Source organism: Drosophila rhopaloa, unplaced genomic scaffold, assembly GCF_018152115.1.
Source record: "Drosophila rhopaloa isolate 14029-0021.01 unplaced genomic scaffold, ASM1815211v1 contig_115, whole genome shotgun sequence".
NCBI lineage: Eukaryota > Metazoa > Arthropoda > Insecta > Diptera > Drosophilidae > Drosophila > Drosophila rhopaloa.
Genome location: NW_025334990.1, coordinates 14,578,042 through 14,596,337, shown reverse-complemented (window position 1 = coordinate 14,596,337; position 18,296 = coordinate 14,578,042). Strand labels below are relative to the sequence as shown.

Below are 18,296 nucleotides of genomic sequence, written 5' to 3'. Positions count from 1 at the left end.
CTTTGGCTCTGCCAGAGAGTTCGCTTTCCCATTCCAATTCCTTACGCGCTTGGTTAACTTTCGGTACTAAACACACACAAAGGCGAAAGGCGAACTTAAAGTGCTTAGGATGCTTGACTTTCCGCCCGCCCATTTGCCATCTGCATATCCATCGCGCCACCTTTTCACTTGATCCGGGTCCACAGCTGCTTCTCGCATGCATAATTGGATTACCTGTGCCCCTGTAGATGTGGATGTGGATGTGGATGCCACTGTGAGTGCAACTGCTACTGCAACTGCATTGCGTGCCCCGGGCGCATTCCACGAATCCGAGCACGCACATAATTCCTTGAAAAACTAGAACTAGAAGTGGAAGGAGCCCGGGGAACTGGAGGAAGTGGAGGAGCAGCACATCCTGCTGCGACTGGCGTCCCGAAATGAATGCCAGCTTAGCAGGGCGTGAAGTGTAATCAACAACAGCGATAACGACATCCTTGCAGCTGGCACGTGAGCATGAAACGCCCGTGATCCTGCGAAAGCCACCAAAACACCAGCCACCCACTCGAATTCATTTAAAAGTTCACAGCGCGGCAAATTTGATGACCAGCGGCAAAGTAAATCAAGAGCTACGTGATCGTTGGCAATCTCGGACACGCCTTGTTTATTCCGCTTCAAATTGGACGTAGCTAAAAAGGATGCGACGGCTGACCATTTCCTGCAGCCGACTTGTGTCCTTTAATAATTTCTATATAGCACACTTTCGTGGGCGATGCGCTGCAGCTCCTACATATTTCATTTGGCCAACCCGTCGGACAGTAATTGAGCCTCGTGTGAGTGTGTGCAAACAAACACGGCCAAGTCAAGCCCACAGACAGACACTTTGGACACTTGGACAGCCTGGACGATGTGGATGGGGGCAGTCCTCGTCCCGAAGTCCCGAGTCCGGATGAAACAATCACAAGACATGCCAAACGAACGGGCCCTCGAGTCTTTTTAGCTGCCAGTGTGTGTGCTCAAACGAAATCTCGACTCTCGCCGCGGCAATGAAATTACGCTTTATTTATTGATTGAATTTTAAATGAAGGGACACCCATCTGCCCCGACTTTGACTTTGGCCTCCAACTGCAGGCCGAAAGAACCAAAGACCAGCAAGTCAGACATAGGAACCCTAATACAGTTGCGCTTGAAGTTATAGCACTGAAACTGAAAATCTTTTATATTTAATAATGCAATAATTATAGTTGATCTTTTGGAGCTAAAAAGTATAACAAAGAATTGCCTTAAGTAATCTCTATCCATTAAATTTAAGCCACTGGTACCGTAGTTTCCCATTCTTTTATTATCAAGTTCTAAATTCTTGCCCATAAAATATTTTTTTATTTAAATAAAGAATGTTAAAAAGCTTTTAGAATCATTGCCTCATATTACATTTTTTTAGGGAGCACAAGTGAATCTTTTACGGCTTTAACAGTCAATAAATTATTTTTTTATTAATATCATGAACCTTGTATTATTGGTAAATATAAAAATTGAGCATGTTAACGTTCAGAAAGTGGTTTAAAATAAATGTAGTAGATTTAAAAGATGGTTAACAAAATATTTAATATTTTCGCAGTATAACAAAACTAATTTTCCACGAAAATGAGTTTTTCAACTGCAAATACTAAACGAAACGTATAAATACAAAAGCCAAAGCTAAGTATGATTGTAATGCCATTATTTTGGCCGCTTCTGTTTAGGTCCGCTTGTTGACTTTGGTAATGGTGCTCGGGTTTAGGCGGTGTCTTGGACTGAAATACTCGAATTTCCGCCTTGGCCCGAAACGAAAATAGAAGCAAAAGGAAAAATAGAGGCGGAATGGAGTGCTGCCTCCACTCATTATTTATGCATAAATACAAAAGGCAGCGATCTGTTTGATTGGCCAAGAGGTTTTTCGGCGGCGGAGAAGTGACTTGTGTATTTATCGCGGCGTGGCCAAAATAATTCCTGACATTGCCTGACGGATACTTTACTTTTACATCTACCCAAATCAAATCAAATCACATTTCGTTTGAAAATTCTCATTTGGTTGCTTTCATTTCGGTTTGTTTTGTTTGGAATTTACGTTGCGTTCTGTTTGTTTTCTCTCTCTTTAATTGTTTGGTTTTACGAGTTGATTAATTTTTGGTTTTGAGTAAAAAATTAATAACGATTTGTTAGAGCCAAGTGAATAATAACGAAATTGTCGGCCCATTGACAGGTTCTTCGGTAAAATCTTCAAGTGGTCGAAGAAGTCGTAGGAGGATCTTCGGGTGGAGGGGACCACGCGGTGGTTCCCTTGGCCCAAAAGGCGGCAGGATGGCGTCCTACAACGGCGTGCTCAAGGATTACAGTCACAGCAGTTTGAACGAGGCTTTCAAATCCCAGAACAATGTCAACTTTAAGTTAATTAAAACAGGTGAGCAGAACAGAACCCAGTGTCAAAGCCAATCTATTTGGCGTATGTAAGTCGGATCCAATTCATATTGCCGCCACACGGGACTACACATGTCGTGTGCCAGCTTTTAACACCTGACACGCTCGCCAGGTGGGCCAAAAAAAAAAAAGCAAAAGCAGAGGCTATAGGTTTCCACCTGAGTGGGATAACAAAAAGCAATTTATGTGCCAGCATTTTATTTGATAAGTTTCTGTTGTCACTTTTATGGCTTATTGATTTCGATTGTCAATTGTCTTTGTCAGGCCATCAGATTGAGACATAAATCTGTTCCGGGCATGGCCCATTCAACCACTAAAGCCTCGTAAATTCTCTATCCCAGCGCCGAGTATGTTTACCCACGAACAATCTCCGGCACAGCTGCAACTTTTCGACATAACTTTGACTTTGAATTACAGCGTTGTCACTGAAAGTTGTCCCAGCGAACGGCACCTTTGGCACTTGCATTCGGCAGAGTTTGTACATACTACTCATAGTTCGTAGCATCAAAACTTTTTAATAACATTTTCGCTGTGAACGGCATGTGAAATCAGCAAAGCAAAGATAAAGTATTGATTAAATTAAAGTTGCGCAGAGCTACATGGACAAACTTTAGAGTTTCAACACACTTGACAACCTGTTGCCGGAACACTGTAAACGCGTATCTGGCTGGCCATAAAACGTTTGGGCCATAAACTTACAGGTTAAGAGACTGAAAGCCAAGTGAAAGCTAAACAGCCATATTCATATATGCTGGAATAATCGTAAATGTGATGGATTATCCAACAGGCGTTCTCTCCTTTTTAAAGAGGATGGCTTTTCGCTTTTTACGGAGCATAAGATTGAAGTATTTTGACAAACAATACAAAGTGGCAGAAATGTGAATGTCTTTTTCATACTCTGGAAGTGAAATTAAAACTTACACTTCTAAAAAAAGTGGCTAATTCATTTAGGGACGATTTCTTAAAGTCATGTTAGGACTTATGTTTGTATTACAAGCTTTGTGACCTTTAAACACAGACAAGTTGTTGTTAATTATTTGAAAGACATCTTTACAAGGTCTGTTTAGACACAAGTCGTTAAGAATTTCGGAGAGAAAAGTTTAACAACACATTTGAACAGATACTTTTTAACTAGAACACAAACTTTAACCAATTATTGATAATGTTTTCGTAACAGCAATTCAACTTAATGTCAAAACTTAACATTATTTAATAAATTGGACCTTAATCATGAGTAAATATTAATAATATTCATGTTTTTCAATTTCTGAGTGTAGCCTTGAGTGCTGAGATAAAGAGGAAAGAGCACAAAGGCTGCAGCCGGAAGTGCCCATCTCTCCCCTGTGTGCATATCCGTTTCCGGCGCTTTTATTATTGTGTCTCCTGCAGTTTTGTGGCTCGTCATAAAGCGTGACTGCCTCCTAGTTCTATTTAGCTATAGTGCTCATACAATTTAATTCAATTGCAGTATCCGATTTCTCCGAAACACTCTCCCGTCTGTACGAGGAACACGCAACTGCCCTCCAAGTTGCGGTGTCCAATTATCGCAAGAAGAATGCCGAATTACGAAAAGAAAGGTGAGTGCCCCAAACGATTTTCCAGCCAAATTGATACCAACGAAAACCGAGTGGCGTGCAGACCCGCCTGCCACTTGGCCATCTTTCAGGCATGGGAAACATTCCTGCAGGAGGTCGAAACCGATTCACAGGCCTGCAACGATGTGGCCAGCGTCCTTTCCCGCCAGGTTAGTCCTTAAACTACCCTTTTCATCGCCGAAAAGTTGCCGAAAGGCAAATGGGTTAATGGCAATATCGTGTCGCGTTAATTATTCAGTTGCCCTCACTGGAAATAGGATCGAACGACTCGGCAATGCAGTTGCTATAGAGGATTGTTAATTAAAATATTTTTGGAAACCAAACACAATGCTTTATTGATTTGTATTTTGTCTGCATGCCCTTAGAAACAAACGCCAGATTTCTATTAATAATATATGTATATGATAATTTTATTAGTACCAGTTACCGCATCGATCGGCTGGGTAATCCACATGTGAATGTGGCCTTGAGGCCGCAGAAAAAAAAAATATTCCCAATTTGCATTATAAAAAGCAGACTTTAATTATGGTTAATTAGTGGGGGGCGTGGGCCGCTGCGGGGCCCTGGGAAATGACATGTGTTTTTCGAGTGCCGAATAATGTTGTTGCGCTGCCGTGTTTGCTTTGTTTTGTTTGGCTTACACATTTAATTTTCATTTTTCACGATGATTTGCCCTTTTTTAACCCGCGCGTTGGCAGAAGCCAGCAAAAAGTATATGGCATACATAATTTATTTAACCCCCAACCTTCAGGTGTCGCGACCAATGCTGGATAAATCCTTTCATCGCAAAGTTCAAAGCCGTAAAATATTCACACACAGGGAGTCTTTCGAGACTATTATCGCAAAGACTGAAGAGAAGCTGTCAAAGGTGAGTTTAATTAGCAGAGAGTCTTGATTAAGGCCATTGAAATCCCAAAAGTAATCTAAGCGAAGAGGGCTTTAAAGTTAGTTAAAGTTCTGAATCGCGCCAACAGTGCGTATGCGTATTGGGCCCGTACTTAAACGGAAAGCCCTGCTGGGGCACAATAAGCATACGCACTGTTGGCCCGATCCAAATTGCCCGTCCATTGTGCGTGTGCCCATTCACCCTTTTCTGTGATTACCCATAAATTGGCCACCCCAAAACCCAAACTCAAACCGAAACCAACCCATTTTGAAACCCCCGCAGTGCCGAGTGGACTACAAGCAGTGCCACCTGGCCCACCGACAGAATCCCAGCCAGCACTCGCTCACCGAATACATCGACGCCCACAACGCGTACGTGCAGCAGCTGCATGCCACCAATGGCATGCTGGAGGCCTACCACTCGGACACCCTGCCCCAGCAGATGCAGGAGCTGGAGGAGATCCACAACGACCTGGTCGCCATTGTGTCCGACTCGCTGATGCAGGGCGCCGAAGTAATTGCCGGCAAGGTGAGTGCCCCGCCAGGCGGTGATTTATCACTGCAGCAGGTGGTTGTGCCCTGGTGTCACCATATTTCTGTGCCACATCCACCACCACACATCCACTGGCACCTGGAATTCGAGTTAATTTTTGCAACGCCCTTTGTTTCCTGAAAAATAATTTGTACACGATTATAATAATTGCCCGGTGTAGCAATTTGCCGTGGTAATTTGCCTAATGCGTGGGCAGGCCCTGGCTAATGATGGCCACACTTTTTGCCTAGCTGGTGGTTTGTGGTAAATGCAAAAATATTATGCCTTCATATAGATAGGTAAAAGGTCCTGGTAATAGCTTTGTAGTATACACAACACCAAATAATGGTTTAAGTACTGCATATTAAAGTAAAGTAAGGTCTTATAAGGGTACAAAGTAGACGGGCTCTGATTTTATTGTAGATTCAAGTAAATAAAATAAATGAAATGGTAAATAACAAAGAAATCTTATACATATATCAAAAAAGGGTCTTAGGCTTATAGAATGCAATACTTACTTGTAAATCTTTGTAATAGAAAGAGATAGGCCATCAAGTAACTAATTTTTTTTAGGGAAAGGCTAAACATATTCAAAATTGATATCGAGATTTATCTTCTTAATGATTCTACATAAGTCTTTTTTAAGTGGAGACCATATTAACTGTTGCTAAGAGATGTCAAGATAATGTCTGAAACAAACTTATGTGGATAGCAAATAATATGATTTTCCTACATCTCCTAGGCCAATGACCAATCCAAGCGGTACAACAGCCTGACCAACCAGTGCAGTGCGGTGTCACCTCAACAGGATCTGGTGAACTTCGTCCGCCTGCTGGCCCAGCCGTCGCAGGCCCAGAAGATTCCCCGACGGGTCTTTGCGACGCCCCAAGTGGAGGCTGGCGAGGAGGCGGGTGACCACAATGTGAGTAGCCAGTGAAACACCTATCCGGCGGGTTTAAGTGAATGTCCTTGTGGGCATCTGTATGTGTCCTTTGCAGGAGATGACGCCCTGCCTGCGGAATGAGCTGGTCTTCGACCGACACTCCACGTTGTCGCAACGCTCCGCGCTGGAGTCGCTGAAGCGAGAGGCCATCGAATTGGAATTGCAAATACGTCAGCTGCAGGTGAGATGAATTGACCAAACAGAGAAAGAAATACACGATATGGTATTAAATATATATCTCAGGTGTTCAATGTCGAAATACTGTTGAGATATTTCCAATGATTTTATACAGAAAGAAGAAACTTTTTATATTCCCAATTTATTTCCCAAAACAAAAATCGGAGTATTAATAAATAAAACATAAATGATATTTTTTAAAGAGACCCTTAAAAAAATACTTTGCTGCCTATAGTTCCTCGCTCTCTGAGGAGAGCACTTCAATGTCTGAGTTACAATCACAATATTTTTCTTGAATCTTGGAAATTAATGAACCAACCACCATCGCGAAATAGGTTTCAATTGCTAAAAACAGTCATATTTAATTTAATATTTCAAATGATTTGTAGCACTTACTTATTGAGGGTAATGTTAGCAAGAACTGCTTTACACAAATATTGCGCAAAGTATAATCTATATTCGTCATAAGAGTAGTGAAGAGCGAAATGTAAATCCAAAGATATAGGCAAACGTAGATCCTCTGTTTTAATAAGTAAATATTTGTTAGTTAAGAAGATGTAGTTGTAGTACCTGGTATTTGCTCACCCATTTACTTCCTATGAAGAGGATCATCGAATTGAGTACAGTAACCAAAGCGAGGCCCATGCGAAAATGGTGGTTTGTGTGATAAAGAAACAACCTTTTGATAATGCCATCTCTGTCGATTCTTGTGACCCAAAAGGGATCTGGAAACATTGCACTTGGAATTGACTGGTTGACCAGATGATAAAAACTGCAGATCTGAGTCACGCTCATAATGGCCTCAAAAGTGGCTATAAGACTACAGCCTTTCTTCAAGTTAAAGAAATAAAAGCATCTCTTTAGTCTGGGAATATTTTGAAATGTTCGCCGAATGGTCTGCCAAGAAGAACGAGCACAAATTTGGGCATTGACGAGTATATTCTCAGCAGAAGACATCTTTAAACGATTAACGACAAAGAAATAAATATGCTCAAGAAAAATACTAGTGAAAGTTTCCAACTAGCCTACTACTTACAGAAATGTTAAGTTCTTATGTCACTTATTTAAATTCGTGGGTAAAAAAAATACATTTTGAATGCAATTGCTAAAGATTTATTTTCGACAATAACTGGGTGTGATTTTTTATGAAATGAAATATAATTGGCTGACTACAGCTCTTCGCTGTCTGATAAGAGCACTTCGACATCACTAGGAGCACTACGATCAGTGGATTTTTCCTGGAACTTACAAATTAATGAAACAACCACCATTATGAAATAGGTTTCAAGTGCTGGAAAACATCACCTTAGATTACAATCGAATTTAATAACATTCGGTGTACTTACTTATCGATGATAATGATATTAAGAATTGCGTCAAACCTATGTAGCGTAAAATATAGCTAACATTTGTCATGAGAGCTGTGAAGACTGAAATGTAGATCCATAGGAAGAGGAAAACTTGGTGACCCTTGTGGAATACAATAGCAAAATTTAGATAGTTTATCTTTTTCCTAAACACTTTGAGAATTCTCACCCATTTGCTTCCTATGAAGAGCAGCATAGAATTAAGAACTGTAACCCAACCGAGTCCCATGCGAAAGTTGTGATTTGTGCGATGTAGAAAGAACCTTCGGATTATGCCATCTCTATCAAGTTTGGTGACCCACAGCGGATCCGAAAACGTTGCACTTTGACTTGCCTGGTTGACTAGATAATATATACTGCAGATCTGGACCACGCTCGCCAAGGCCTCAAAAATGGCTATGAACTTGCAGCCTTTTTCCAAATTAAAGAAATAAAAGCAGCTGTTCAGTCTGGGGATAAACTTCGATTTGCGCATGATGTTCTGCCAGCGGAATCTTGGCCAATTTTGGGAATGGACTAGTGCATTCTGAACAGATGACATTTTCAATAATTAACGATTGACTGTGAAAGATACATATACTTATTATCTGGAAAAAATACGGATGAAAGTTTTCAACTAGCTTACTTTTAACTGGGGCATGAATTCCTATTTAAGTCACTCAGATTCGTGTGTATATTAAAAGAATAATAAAATTGAATAAAATTCAATGTTAATCAATTTAATTTAATTTTTCTATTTTAACAATTTTTCATCTTATTTCATTTTAATAAAACATTTTAAAGGACAATGAAATATTTAAGACTAAGAAAATTACACATTAAAAGCATCCATTAGTTTCAAAATATAGAGCGATATACAGAATGTTTTTGATTTTTTCCGAGTTCCATTTTAAGTATATCCCTAATTGTTTCCCCGCAGGACTCCATTGAGGCACTGAATCGGACGCAGACCCGCGGAATCGAGGGTCAGTTGTACAACAAGGTCAACGAGCTGCAGGAGGATTTGTCCATGAAGAAGTTCGACCTGCGGGCCAAGCAGATCCATTTGGCGGCCATAAGGGCTCAGGTGAGTTTGTTTGGCGAGGTGAAAAGCTCGCAAGTTTAGCGGGAAATGAAACCAAGGGAAAAGCTGGGAAAACCCTGTAAAGTAACCAAATGAAAATTAAGTTTTGGCCATGGGAAAGCTTTCACTCAGCTTTCCACGGACCTGTTGCTGGCAGCTTTTCTGGGGGCGCTTTTCATGGCCGAGATCTAATGAGTTCCATTAGGCGGGGTCGGGACCCCCGACACGCCCCCCGTTTGCACGCTCGAAAGTACAGATGAACTGGCGTTCGTATGTAGGTCAAACAGCTGATTGCCGACTGCGCATGTGACCCAAGCGTTTCTCCGTCTCTCTCGCTCTTTGTTGGCCGTGGAAAGCCGCCAGCAGCCAGCAGCCAACTGTGGGTTAGGTTCGTCCTTCGTCCTTCGCCTTTCGCTTAGTCCTGCGGTAGATTAGCTTGTGCGTGGTCAGTGCGGCAATATGGCTTGATTTTCTCCAGCGTGCTTTCCCAGTTGCGTGTTTTTCGGGGCTGCTCTACTGAAATTTCCCTCAGTGTGTGTTATTTACTCTGTGATTTACTTTGTTTTTCTGTGCGTAACAAACAATTACTACTGCCCAAAAAAACTCGCTTTCTTTTGACTGTAACCTCAACCTCGGAGGCTCCAAAGTGAATCAGCTGTTGGCCGAGCAGGGCTCGGAAAAGCGGAAAAGCCAACTGAGAGGAAGAGAGAGAGAGCGAGAGAGTGTGGAAATTGCATGCGGAGCGTTGCCAGACAGTTGCCCTTAGCCCGATGTCGCTGTTTATAAAAGCAGCGTGCAACGGTCGCTCCAAGTCAGTCACGTGCTTGCATCCCGACGTATACGTAACGCGGCTCGCCAGCTCCGCTCTTGAATGATCCGCTCGACAAATTAGCCGTAGCCGTATCCGTAGCCGTAGTGCCGTAGCCGTAGTTCCGTAGCCGCATCCGTATCCGTAGCCGTATCCGTAAGCGCGTCGTCGTCATCGTCGCAGTCGTTCTTCGTCGCGTCTGAGGTGTGATTGGCTGCCAATCGCGCTTAACTGGAGCTGGGCTACCTGAATAAAAACTACGCAAAACGAAACACAAACCTTCAAAAAACAAATAATTTAAATATATATATATTCCCAAAAAACAGACACCACTCATATATATATTCATATATATATATATATAGCCTCCTAATATGTATGCATAATTTTAGAGCGCAGTTCAGGGCAGGCTTTTCTAGGCGAGTTGTTCTCTATTTTGATAGCAAACACAAGATAAATTGAATTGAGTTCAGCGCGTAAGTAACCAAACGATGATCAAAATAGTAATGCAACCAACTAGTCGACAGTCTATGTAAAATAATATAGCTTTATTTATCAATCACGCATACGCACCGTGCGCCCAACGAATTCGAATCCAAAATATTAAACAAAATATACAATAAATACGATGAATCAATGTAGCACTGCCAGAATTTCTAAGAATCTTTTGCTTGCCTTTCTACCAACATTCTAGCCAAGTAGTCGAAATTCGTGGGCCAAGCGCCAAATTCACCCATCAGAAGCTAGAGCAAAAAAACACAACTCAAGAATTAAATAATCTAGCTAACCAACTCTCGTATGTACTGTAAATAACCAATACTCTTTGCTAATCTAGATGTAGTTTAACTTATCTTTACTTATCAGTAATTGCAACATCAACTATGTAAAAATCTATCTAGAGCTAGAGGCTCGGCTCGCTTTGCATTTTGTAATTTCGTGACCTTTGTGCCTGCACCGCACCACCCGAATGTGGGTGCAGTCGCAATCGCACCCGTACACGTACTTGTAACCAACCACGAACCACGAACCACGAACCACTTACCACCCAACAACCACCCACTACACACACTCCGCATCCGTATCCGCATCTGAATCTAAATCTGAATATACGCCATCGATGTCGCGAGGAGTGGAAATCCGTTTGTGAACGGCCAACTCTTGAGAAAAATAAGAATAAGACTAAGACAAACTCGGCGACACCTTTAAAATTGTTTTATAAAAAAGAAAGAAACAAAAACACATTGCGTAAATAGCAGTAGCCGAAAGCCACACGCACACGTACACCCACCCCTTACAAATATATTTAAATAAATATATATACTATATATATATATATATACATCTGCCCATCATGCGCGTTATCGTTCTCAAAAAGAATCGGCCTAACAAACGCGGCACGCCCACGGCCACGGCAGCGGCCACCTCCTCGCGAGAACCGCCCAAAAAATCGCCGTACGCAAAAGTAAGAATTTAAACTCGATACTACCAATATTTGGTTTCAATTTTCGCCGATGAAATACTCGTTATCGCGATAACGAGCGTTTCAGCCTTTGTTTCCTGTTCAATTTGCCAGTGCAATCAATTTTTGAGATACACCACAATATATACTCGTATGTTTTGTGTACATTTGCCAGAATTTCCCATGCAAATGTGCAAGTTTTCGCGCCGCGCGTTTATATTTCATGATTTCGAATGCAAATGCAATTACTTAGCCGTAAATATCAGCATGTTTAAGTAGCAATCTGTGCATATCCTAGCTCAAAAATTGGTTGTAGTGGCCAGGCATGCAATAACTATTTACCTAACAAAATATTCATTTTAATTACATGCGATAGAAATAACCATATGTTTTGCCTACGCTAAAAGCAAACTAGATTGCGAGCCTGTAAACTAATATACTTATGGCCTTGTTCTAGAATTATACATTTTGCAAACATTTTCGAGTGTAATGCGTATTTTATTCTGTATCATTACGAGTACTTGCTTTTAAAAATAAGAAATGCAACCACTTCTAAAGTAATAATTTAGGTATGACCTTGATATATTTAAAATATAAATATGGGGTACAATTAAATTATCTTGTATACAATTAAGCTTCCTCGCTTTGTGTGTAGAGCACTTCCGTTTCCTGCACATTACGGCGAAGTTTTTCCTGCAATTTTAAAACTAACGAGGCTACAACTGCGCAGAAATAGATTTCCAGAACTGTAGGTGGTGCAAATTAGAAAATAATCAGATTTCTTTTTGGATTACTTACAAAATGAAAAAGTACGAATGAATATTTGCTGCAGGGATGTTTCTTGCATAATATCAATAAATGTGCTAATCATCATGGTTATAACCGCAATGCAAATCCACAGAACTAGACAAGATATGTGACCCTGAAAAGAATTCGATATAGTTTGAATATTATTTTCCAAATGCTAAGGGTATGGTTCAAATGGTTTAAAATAATTAAAAATTTAAAAATGTTGGTCTTATTTTAATTTTTTTATTAATACATATTTTAAACAGTATGTTAAGCTTATATACTTGTTTTTAAATTTTAAAAACAATTGTGCTGAAGACCCCAAGAAAATAGTCACCCATTTGTTTTTTTATACAACTTTGGATAGATTCTGATATAAAGGTGGCAATTGAAAAAGACTATATATCCGAATGTATTGATGAGACCAGTTTAAAATTATTCTTGCCTAATTTATGTACCTCCTTAAGAAAACTTACCCATTCCGCACCTACAATGAGCAGTAAGGACCTGAGCATAGTCAAGGTGTGCAGGGCCTTACTGAAATAGAGATTAGTTTCAAAAATCGGCATCTTCGTATTCGGACCGAGCATATCCCCATCGGGTTCCCTTGTGACCATTAGCGAATCTATGGACTCCGTTGTGGTCATCCATACTGCCATTTGCATTTTCATTTCTAATTTGTAGATACTGCACATTTGCAGGATATTAACCAAAGCTTCAAATACGGCTATCAACTTGCAGCCCGTTTTCAAGCCAAAGAAATAAAAGCAGCTGGTCAGACCCTTCATTTCGTGGAGATTTCGATTAAGTTGAGTCCAGCCATTTGGCGATTCTAGCAAATTTCGAATATACGACATTCTCGAGCGATTTCTATAGATTACTAGAATAAATGCCGATGAACGTTCGGCTGCCAGCCTACTAATGAACTTTTCATCGACAGCCTCTGATTGAGTTTTGGGCTTTGGGCTTACTTCCGATTGGCCATTCGGAGTTAAGTGCACAAGAAAATCCAATTTGATTTATACGCTGCGCCAAGGAGAGCCCGAAAATGGAAGAAAATCTAAAACAATTCAATTTTCCAAGTGTGGCTGCCAGAAACAAAAAAAAAAATCGTTTCCGTCCTGTTCCGCCATGAAAGCAACCTCCCCCCGCCTCCCCCGCTGCTACTTGTTCAACTTGTTCCGCCCGATTCGATGGCACAATCAGTTGCCCATAAGCGAAATTCCTTTACTGATTTCCTTTTAAAAGCATTTTTCGAATTGTCTTGACTGCGAAGGAGCCACTTGAGTCTGCCCTTCGGCTTTTTTCGCTCATTTCACATTTATTCGACTTCCTTTTCGGCCCTGTTTCAAAAGCCTAGGGCCAAGTCGTGTTTCCCATTTATTTATTATTGTTTGGCGTGCTTCTGCTGCTGCTGCACTGACAACTTAAAAAAATGCTGGATATCCCTTAACTGTTGCCAGCCAATATGCTGAAATTTATTCATTTCGATTGAAAGTCGAAACTCATTCAATTAATTAATCGCATGAAATGGAATTATTCCTTTTTTGTTGCCAATTTAAAATGCACAAATGGACCACCTGCAAAGGCGATTAATTTCGCAGGACTTGAGAAGATCTGCTGTTCTCGTTTTGGGCTTTTAGTCCCCAGGATTTATGTCGTGTCGCCGAGCGCGCGCGCTTCCAAAACTGAAGGTCAAAAGCTGTGCTCCTAAAGGGTTAATTTTAAATTTATGGCTGTGCCCTTCTTACTTATTCCTGGCGAATGCGAATCCTTGCCCAGGGACCTAGGCCAAATCCGTAGGCCAAGTCCGTAGGCCAATCGTGAGTGGAGGCAACAAATTTGCACGTTAACCGCAACCAAAGCAACAATGGCTCCCTCAATTTATTTAAGTGTGTGTGTGGGTGTGCTGTGTGTATGTATGGGTGGATGTGACGAGTGCGTGTGTGGGTGACACAGTGATATTTCTCTGGGTCCTGACACGTTATCTGGCCAACAACTCTCGTGTCGTGCCGGAAAGGACCGGCCCGTGTTGGTTCCTACTTTATTTTATTGCTTTAATAAATATGAAATGCGCTCACTTTTTTTCCGGGGCAGGCATTCCAAAAGGCATTCGGCATTCGGCATAGTTTTGCTTTTTCCGCGTCACTCCATCGCCCCTCGAGTGCCTCCAATTAGTTGCCCAAATTGGGTTCTTCTTTATGACAATCCTCTTAATCTTAATCACCCCCGACTTGATGGCCACAAGGAATTGATGCCTGCGCGCTCTGAATAGGAATATTTATACGCAAACGCCTGCATGTCTTTCCGGTCTATGGGTATGAAAGCATAATTTGCTCGGGCATAAATTTTAATTAATAATAAAAACGCTGGCATAAAAATGCCAACAGGTCCTGGCAGCGTTTTCTTTTTCTCAGCTCTCTCGCTGCTCAATCCCCTCCAGCCATCGCCTAGCCCACAACAACATCCAGGAATTCATATTCATGTTTAATAATAAATCACAAGATGCCGCTGTAGAGGAGTTGGAGCTGCCCGCGGGCAATTGCGGTTGCATCCTTGGAATCCGCACAGAAACACTGCGAAAGCCGCCGCGAGATGGGAAAGTCAAATGCCAAAGGAAGCCCCAGTAAAATGGCGCTGGCATAAAAGGATTTGCGGCTAAAGGCAAATTTAATTAAAGACATCAACGCCGCCTCACACACAATGGCGCCGAATCAGGAGCAAATCCTCAGCCTCAGCCCTTTTAATTGCCCACTACCTGTTCCTGTTCAGTTGAAAACCACCAGAAGGACGAACAATGAACAATGGGAATTCATTTGCGAGTTTTGGTATCAATTAACCGACCGCCCATTCATCATCAGTATCGTATCTAACGGATGTATGCTTCAACTAATTTAGTGAATGAACACGCGGCACAAATGTTCTGTTCTCTGCAGTTTTGCATTTTACGCTGAAGCTTTTCGTTGTTCCCTGATAAATATTTAAGTGGCAGGGTCACCACTACAGCTACTACATAAACAAACTAAAAGGATCTATGTGGTCAAGTAATCCGAATTTGATATACCCTAGACTCACTATCAAATTTACAATTTTTAAGAACTTGATACACGTTTGACTATTAAACAAGCAAATCGAATTATTTTATTGACAATTTTTCAAAGTACTTCATTTTTATATGTCAGCATGATTGTTTGTTTGTAAAGAATAAACATGTTTCAAAATTGTATATTCCGAACACAGCTAAATTCGATTACTTTGATAAGTCACAAAACGTTTCTTCTACAATATTACATTCCTCACATTTTCTGTACCCTGAAGTACTGGGTATAAACAGCTGTAGAAATAGATACATACATATACTAGGGGCCAAGTGGGAGTTTCCTTTGGGGTCGTTTGGCTGGCATAGACATACAAATAGACAGTTGGACAGACAGATTTTGGCTGTTTGGCGCTCTAGAGATTTCACATTTCGTTGACGCACGAATGGCACAGAAAACACTTTTCAGTTCCGATTCCTGGCACTCGCCACGGGTTTTCTGGGATATCTGCATGTGGGTGTGTGTGCATTCATTAAAATTTCATTTGAAAATCAGCAGAAATGCTGCTGTAATCTCTTCTAGTCATTTGTTTTGCCAGCCACGAGAACTTGCCATTGTATTCCCCTCGGTTCGCTGCTCCTTGGAAGGGAAACATTCAAACATTCGCCTGTCAGCAGGAGCCAAGTTGATGGAAATCTGTGAAATTGGTAGAAAAAGTGCAAGGACAAGCAAATCGTAAGTTGATATGCTTGTGTCTTGAATATTTTATTGCTGGAGAGATAAATCTGATCCAGTTCTGAATGGATGTGCCTAGCTTAGCAGTGAGCGCAAACTAAGTTTCACTTCGAGCACAAGCATTACTTGTAAATTAAATATTAGTAAGGACATGAGCTTACACCATAACGTGAGAAATTTGGTCAAGTTCGGACTGTTGTGCTTTTAAAGGCCCATTAATAATTTAGCTAGTAATTCTGATTTGATTGCTATTTTTAGTTAAAATGAACCATCGATTTTACAATTCAAACTTTAGGTAAAACCGAGAACGGAAGCTAACTTAGGCAAAATTAGACCCAGAGAGAAAGCAGAAACTTTATTGACAACATTAACTATCAATTCACATTACTTTTCAAAGATTTAATTTTTTGACCCATTTTTGCATTATTGATAAGGGGTTACCCATTTTTATTTTTTACAAAAATTTTTTTGCTGGATTTTTTAGCCATTCGATTAGAAATTTTGTAACGAATTCAACGAGGTATAACATTTAAACTTTCGACTATTATTTCCCATGGTTTTGATCAAAAAACTGAAATAAAAGTGGGTTTTTCCGGATCTCCGGATTTTGACATTTTTCATAAGGGGTAACATCATGAATATTGGCCAAAAATGGACAGATTTGAAATTTTTTAGCTGTGAATGCCACTCGATTGGGAATTTTATAACGAATTCAATGAGGTATGACATTCCAACATGTGACCATTATTTCCAAGGGTTTTAATCAAAAAACAGAAATAAAAGTGTGTTTTTTCAGACTTCCGGATTTTGGCATTTTTCATAAGGGGTTACATTGTCTTTTTTTGCGGAAATCGACCAAAATTAAAATTTTGAGCTGTGAATGCCACTAGATTGGAAATTTTATAACGAATTCAACGAGGTATAACATTCCAACATCTGATAATTATTTCCCAGGGTTTTGATAAAAAAAACCGAGAAAAACGTTGATTTTTCCGGATCTCCGGATTTCAGCATTTTTCATAAGGGGTTACATTGTCTTTTTTTGCGGAAAATCGACCAAAATTACAATTTTGAGCTGTGAATGCCACTAGATTGGAAATTTTATAACGAATTCAACGAGGTATAACATTCCAACATCTGACCATTATTTCCAAGGGTTTTGATCAAAAAACCCGAAAAAAGTGGGTTTTTCCGGATCTTTGTTCATTATTTTTTGCGAAAAATTTGCGTCGATTTTTTGGGATCTTATATTTTAAAATATGCTTTAAGCTCTTCAATTTGGGTAAAACCATCCCTTTTTGTAAGTCTTTAATCGGATTTTATTAAAATTAAACAAGATGCCGGCTTGTGTTCTCCCTATTAATTTAACTAGAAAATCGTTTGATCTTTCCTGCTGTCTTTGTAAATCGAATAACATTTTTATTTCTACCCTGACGGCTTCGGGGAAATTTACGATTGCGTCAAAAAGTATGCCATTGCTGGCCAAGCCAATAAAGTCCGTTCTTTATGGCGGACCGAAGTCGAAAGAAGGATTTGGTCGAAAGGCGGGAAGGACCTAATGGTTTTAAAATGCGCTCACCCACTAATGCGAACCCTTCAGATCCGTTTTCCCGCTTCTGCGAAACCGACGGCTGTTTATCTGACATTCATAGTTTATGTTCCATGTTCTGCTCACCTTTCTCAACAAGATAAACGCAGCAGAATTTCCCTGGAAAAATGGGACGAAAGAAAATGAGGGAAAATATGGCAGGTATAGAGGGAGCGAGGGCAGAAGAGCCAGCAATGATAAAACTAGTAAAGCATACAACATTGTTTGACTTTGTGGATTTGGTGAGGCATGGAGCAATTCCACTCGGTTTCGCCACCCACTTTCCGCCGAGCGCCTCAAAGCATTTTTGGCAGTTAACCCGTAAAGATGATAAATGCGAATGTCTTTGCCGTTTGAGTTTGAGTTGTTGCAGTGCCTACTCAACGAATTTATGGGCATGGGCACGGGCACCCGAATCAGCAAACAAAACGAGAAGGAAAACAATCAGAGAAAATGGAAAAAAGGCGAGGCCAAGCTGCTTGAGTTTTCTTCTCCTTGGGAGATTGACAGGCCAAGCAGGCCAGCTGGCCGAGTGCCATCGTTTCCATCTCCTCCACTGCATCCGCATCCTTCGGATCTCTCCACTTTCCAGGCAAACAGAAAGTCACATTAATCAACACTTAAACGTTTAATTGCCGAACATTAATCTTGAGGTTAAGCCGCCACCGTTTGGCCAACACCCCACCACCTCCCCCGCAACCCCAAACAACTGTCAATTTGGCCCGGCCCGGTGTATATGTGGGCGTGTTCTTGCGGCCTTTTTCCAACTGCCACGGCATTAATTGTGTCATTTGGCAATTAACTTTCCAGCACCGCAAACTGCGAGTGCGGGGTGACAAATTCGGGGCTCGCCGCTTGTAAATATTGATGAGCCGCGGCAAATC

General features: G+C 40.9%; 4 protein-coding genes across 4 annotated transcripts in view; 1 reads left to right on the top strand and 3 right to left on the bottom strand.

Moving 5' to 3' along the window:
• The window catches only part of LOC108039822, a 63,883-nt gene that overhangs the window by 1,795 nt on the left and 43,792 nt on the right, over positions 1–18,296 (top strand). Inside the window, 8 exon segments of the mRNA XM_017116910.2 lie at positions 2,219–2,416; positions 3,902–4,010; positions 4,072–4,177; positions 4,780–4,896; positions 5,197–5,442; positions 6,188–6,367; positions 6,444–6,569; positions 8,852–8,998. Coding sequence (XP_016972399.2) covers positions 2,219–2,416; positions 3,902–4,010; positions 4,072–4,177; positions 4,780–4,896; positions 5,197–5,442; positions 6,188–6,367; positions 6,444–6,569; positions 8,852–8,998 — 1,229 coding nt within the window.
• On the bottom strand, positions 6,795–7,522 carry LOC108039758. The gene is made up of 3 exons (XM_017116845.1): positions 7,151–7,522; positions 6,962–7,085; positions 6,795–6,910 (listed from the first exon to the last, which is right to left on the bottom strand). The coding sequence occupies exons 1-3, from the start codon at positions 7,520–7,522 to the stop codon at positions 6,795–6,797; spliced, it is 612 nt and encodes a 203-aa protein (XP_016972334.1).
• Positions 7,671–8,533, bottom strand: LOC108039824. Its single transcript, XM_017116912.1, has 3 exons — positions 8,102–8,533; positions 7,912–8,035; positions 7,671–7,856 (listed from the first exon to the last, which is right to left on the bottom strand). The coding sequence occupies exons 1-3, from the start codon at positions 8,471–8,473 to the stop codon at positions 7,735–7,737; spliced, it is 618 nt and encodes a 205-aa protein (XP_016972401.1). The 5' UTR covers positions 8,474–8,533; the 3' UTR covers positions 7,671–7,734.
• LOC108039823 lies at positions 11,813–15,052 on the bottom strand. Its single transcript, XM_017116911.2, has 3 exons — positions 12,528–15,052; positions 12,061–12,184; positions 11,813–12,008 (listed from the first exon to the last, which is right to left on the bottom strand). Exons 1-3 carry the CDS (start codon positions 12,906–12,908, stop codon positions 11,893–11,895), a joined length of 621 nt encoding a protein of 206 aa, XP_016972400.1. The 5' UTR covers positions 12,909–15,052; the 3' UTR covers positions 11,813–11,892.

Excerpts from the sequence above, each read along its gene's own strand:
- LOC108039824 (XM_017116912.1), bottom strand. The coding sequence starts at position 8,473 with ATGTCATCTGTTCAGAATGCACTAGTCCATTCCCAAAATTGGCCAAGA. Across the intron at positions 8,036-8,101 it reads TCTTCATAGGAAGCAAATGG|GGTCACCAAGTTTTCCTCTT; the intron begins GTGAGAATTCTC and ends GTATTCCACAAG. Across the intron at positions 7,857-7,911 it reads AATATCATTATCATCGATAA|CACTTGAAACCTATTTCATA; the intron begins GTAAGTACACCG and ends GATGTTTTCCAG.
- LOC108039823 (XM_017116911.2), bottom strand. The coding sequence starts at position 12,908 with ATGTCGTATATTCGAAATTTGCTAGAATCGCCAAATGGCTGGACTCAA. Across the intron at positions 12,185-12,527 it reads TCATTGTAGGTGCGGAATGG|GGTCACATATCTTGTCTAGT; the intron begins GTAAGTTTTCTT and ends AATTCTTTTCAG. Across the intron at positions 12,009-12,060 it reads CATTCGTACTTTTTCATTTT|TTCTGGAAATCTATTTCTGC; the intron begins GTAAGTAATCCA and ends CACCACCTACAG.
- LOC108039758 (XM_017116845.1), bottom strand. The coding sequence starts at position 7,522 with ATGTCTTCTGCTGAGAATATACTCGTCAATGCCCAAATTTGTGCTCGT. Across the intron at positions 7,086-7,150 it reads TCTTCATAGGAAGTAAATGG|AGGATCTACGTTTGCCTATA; the intron begins GTGAGCAAATAC and ends TTATTAAAACAG. Across the intron at positions 6,911-6,961 it reads GCTAACATTACCCTCAATAA|CAATTGAAACCTATTTCGCG; the intron begins GTAAGTGCTACA and ends GACTGTTTTTAG.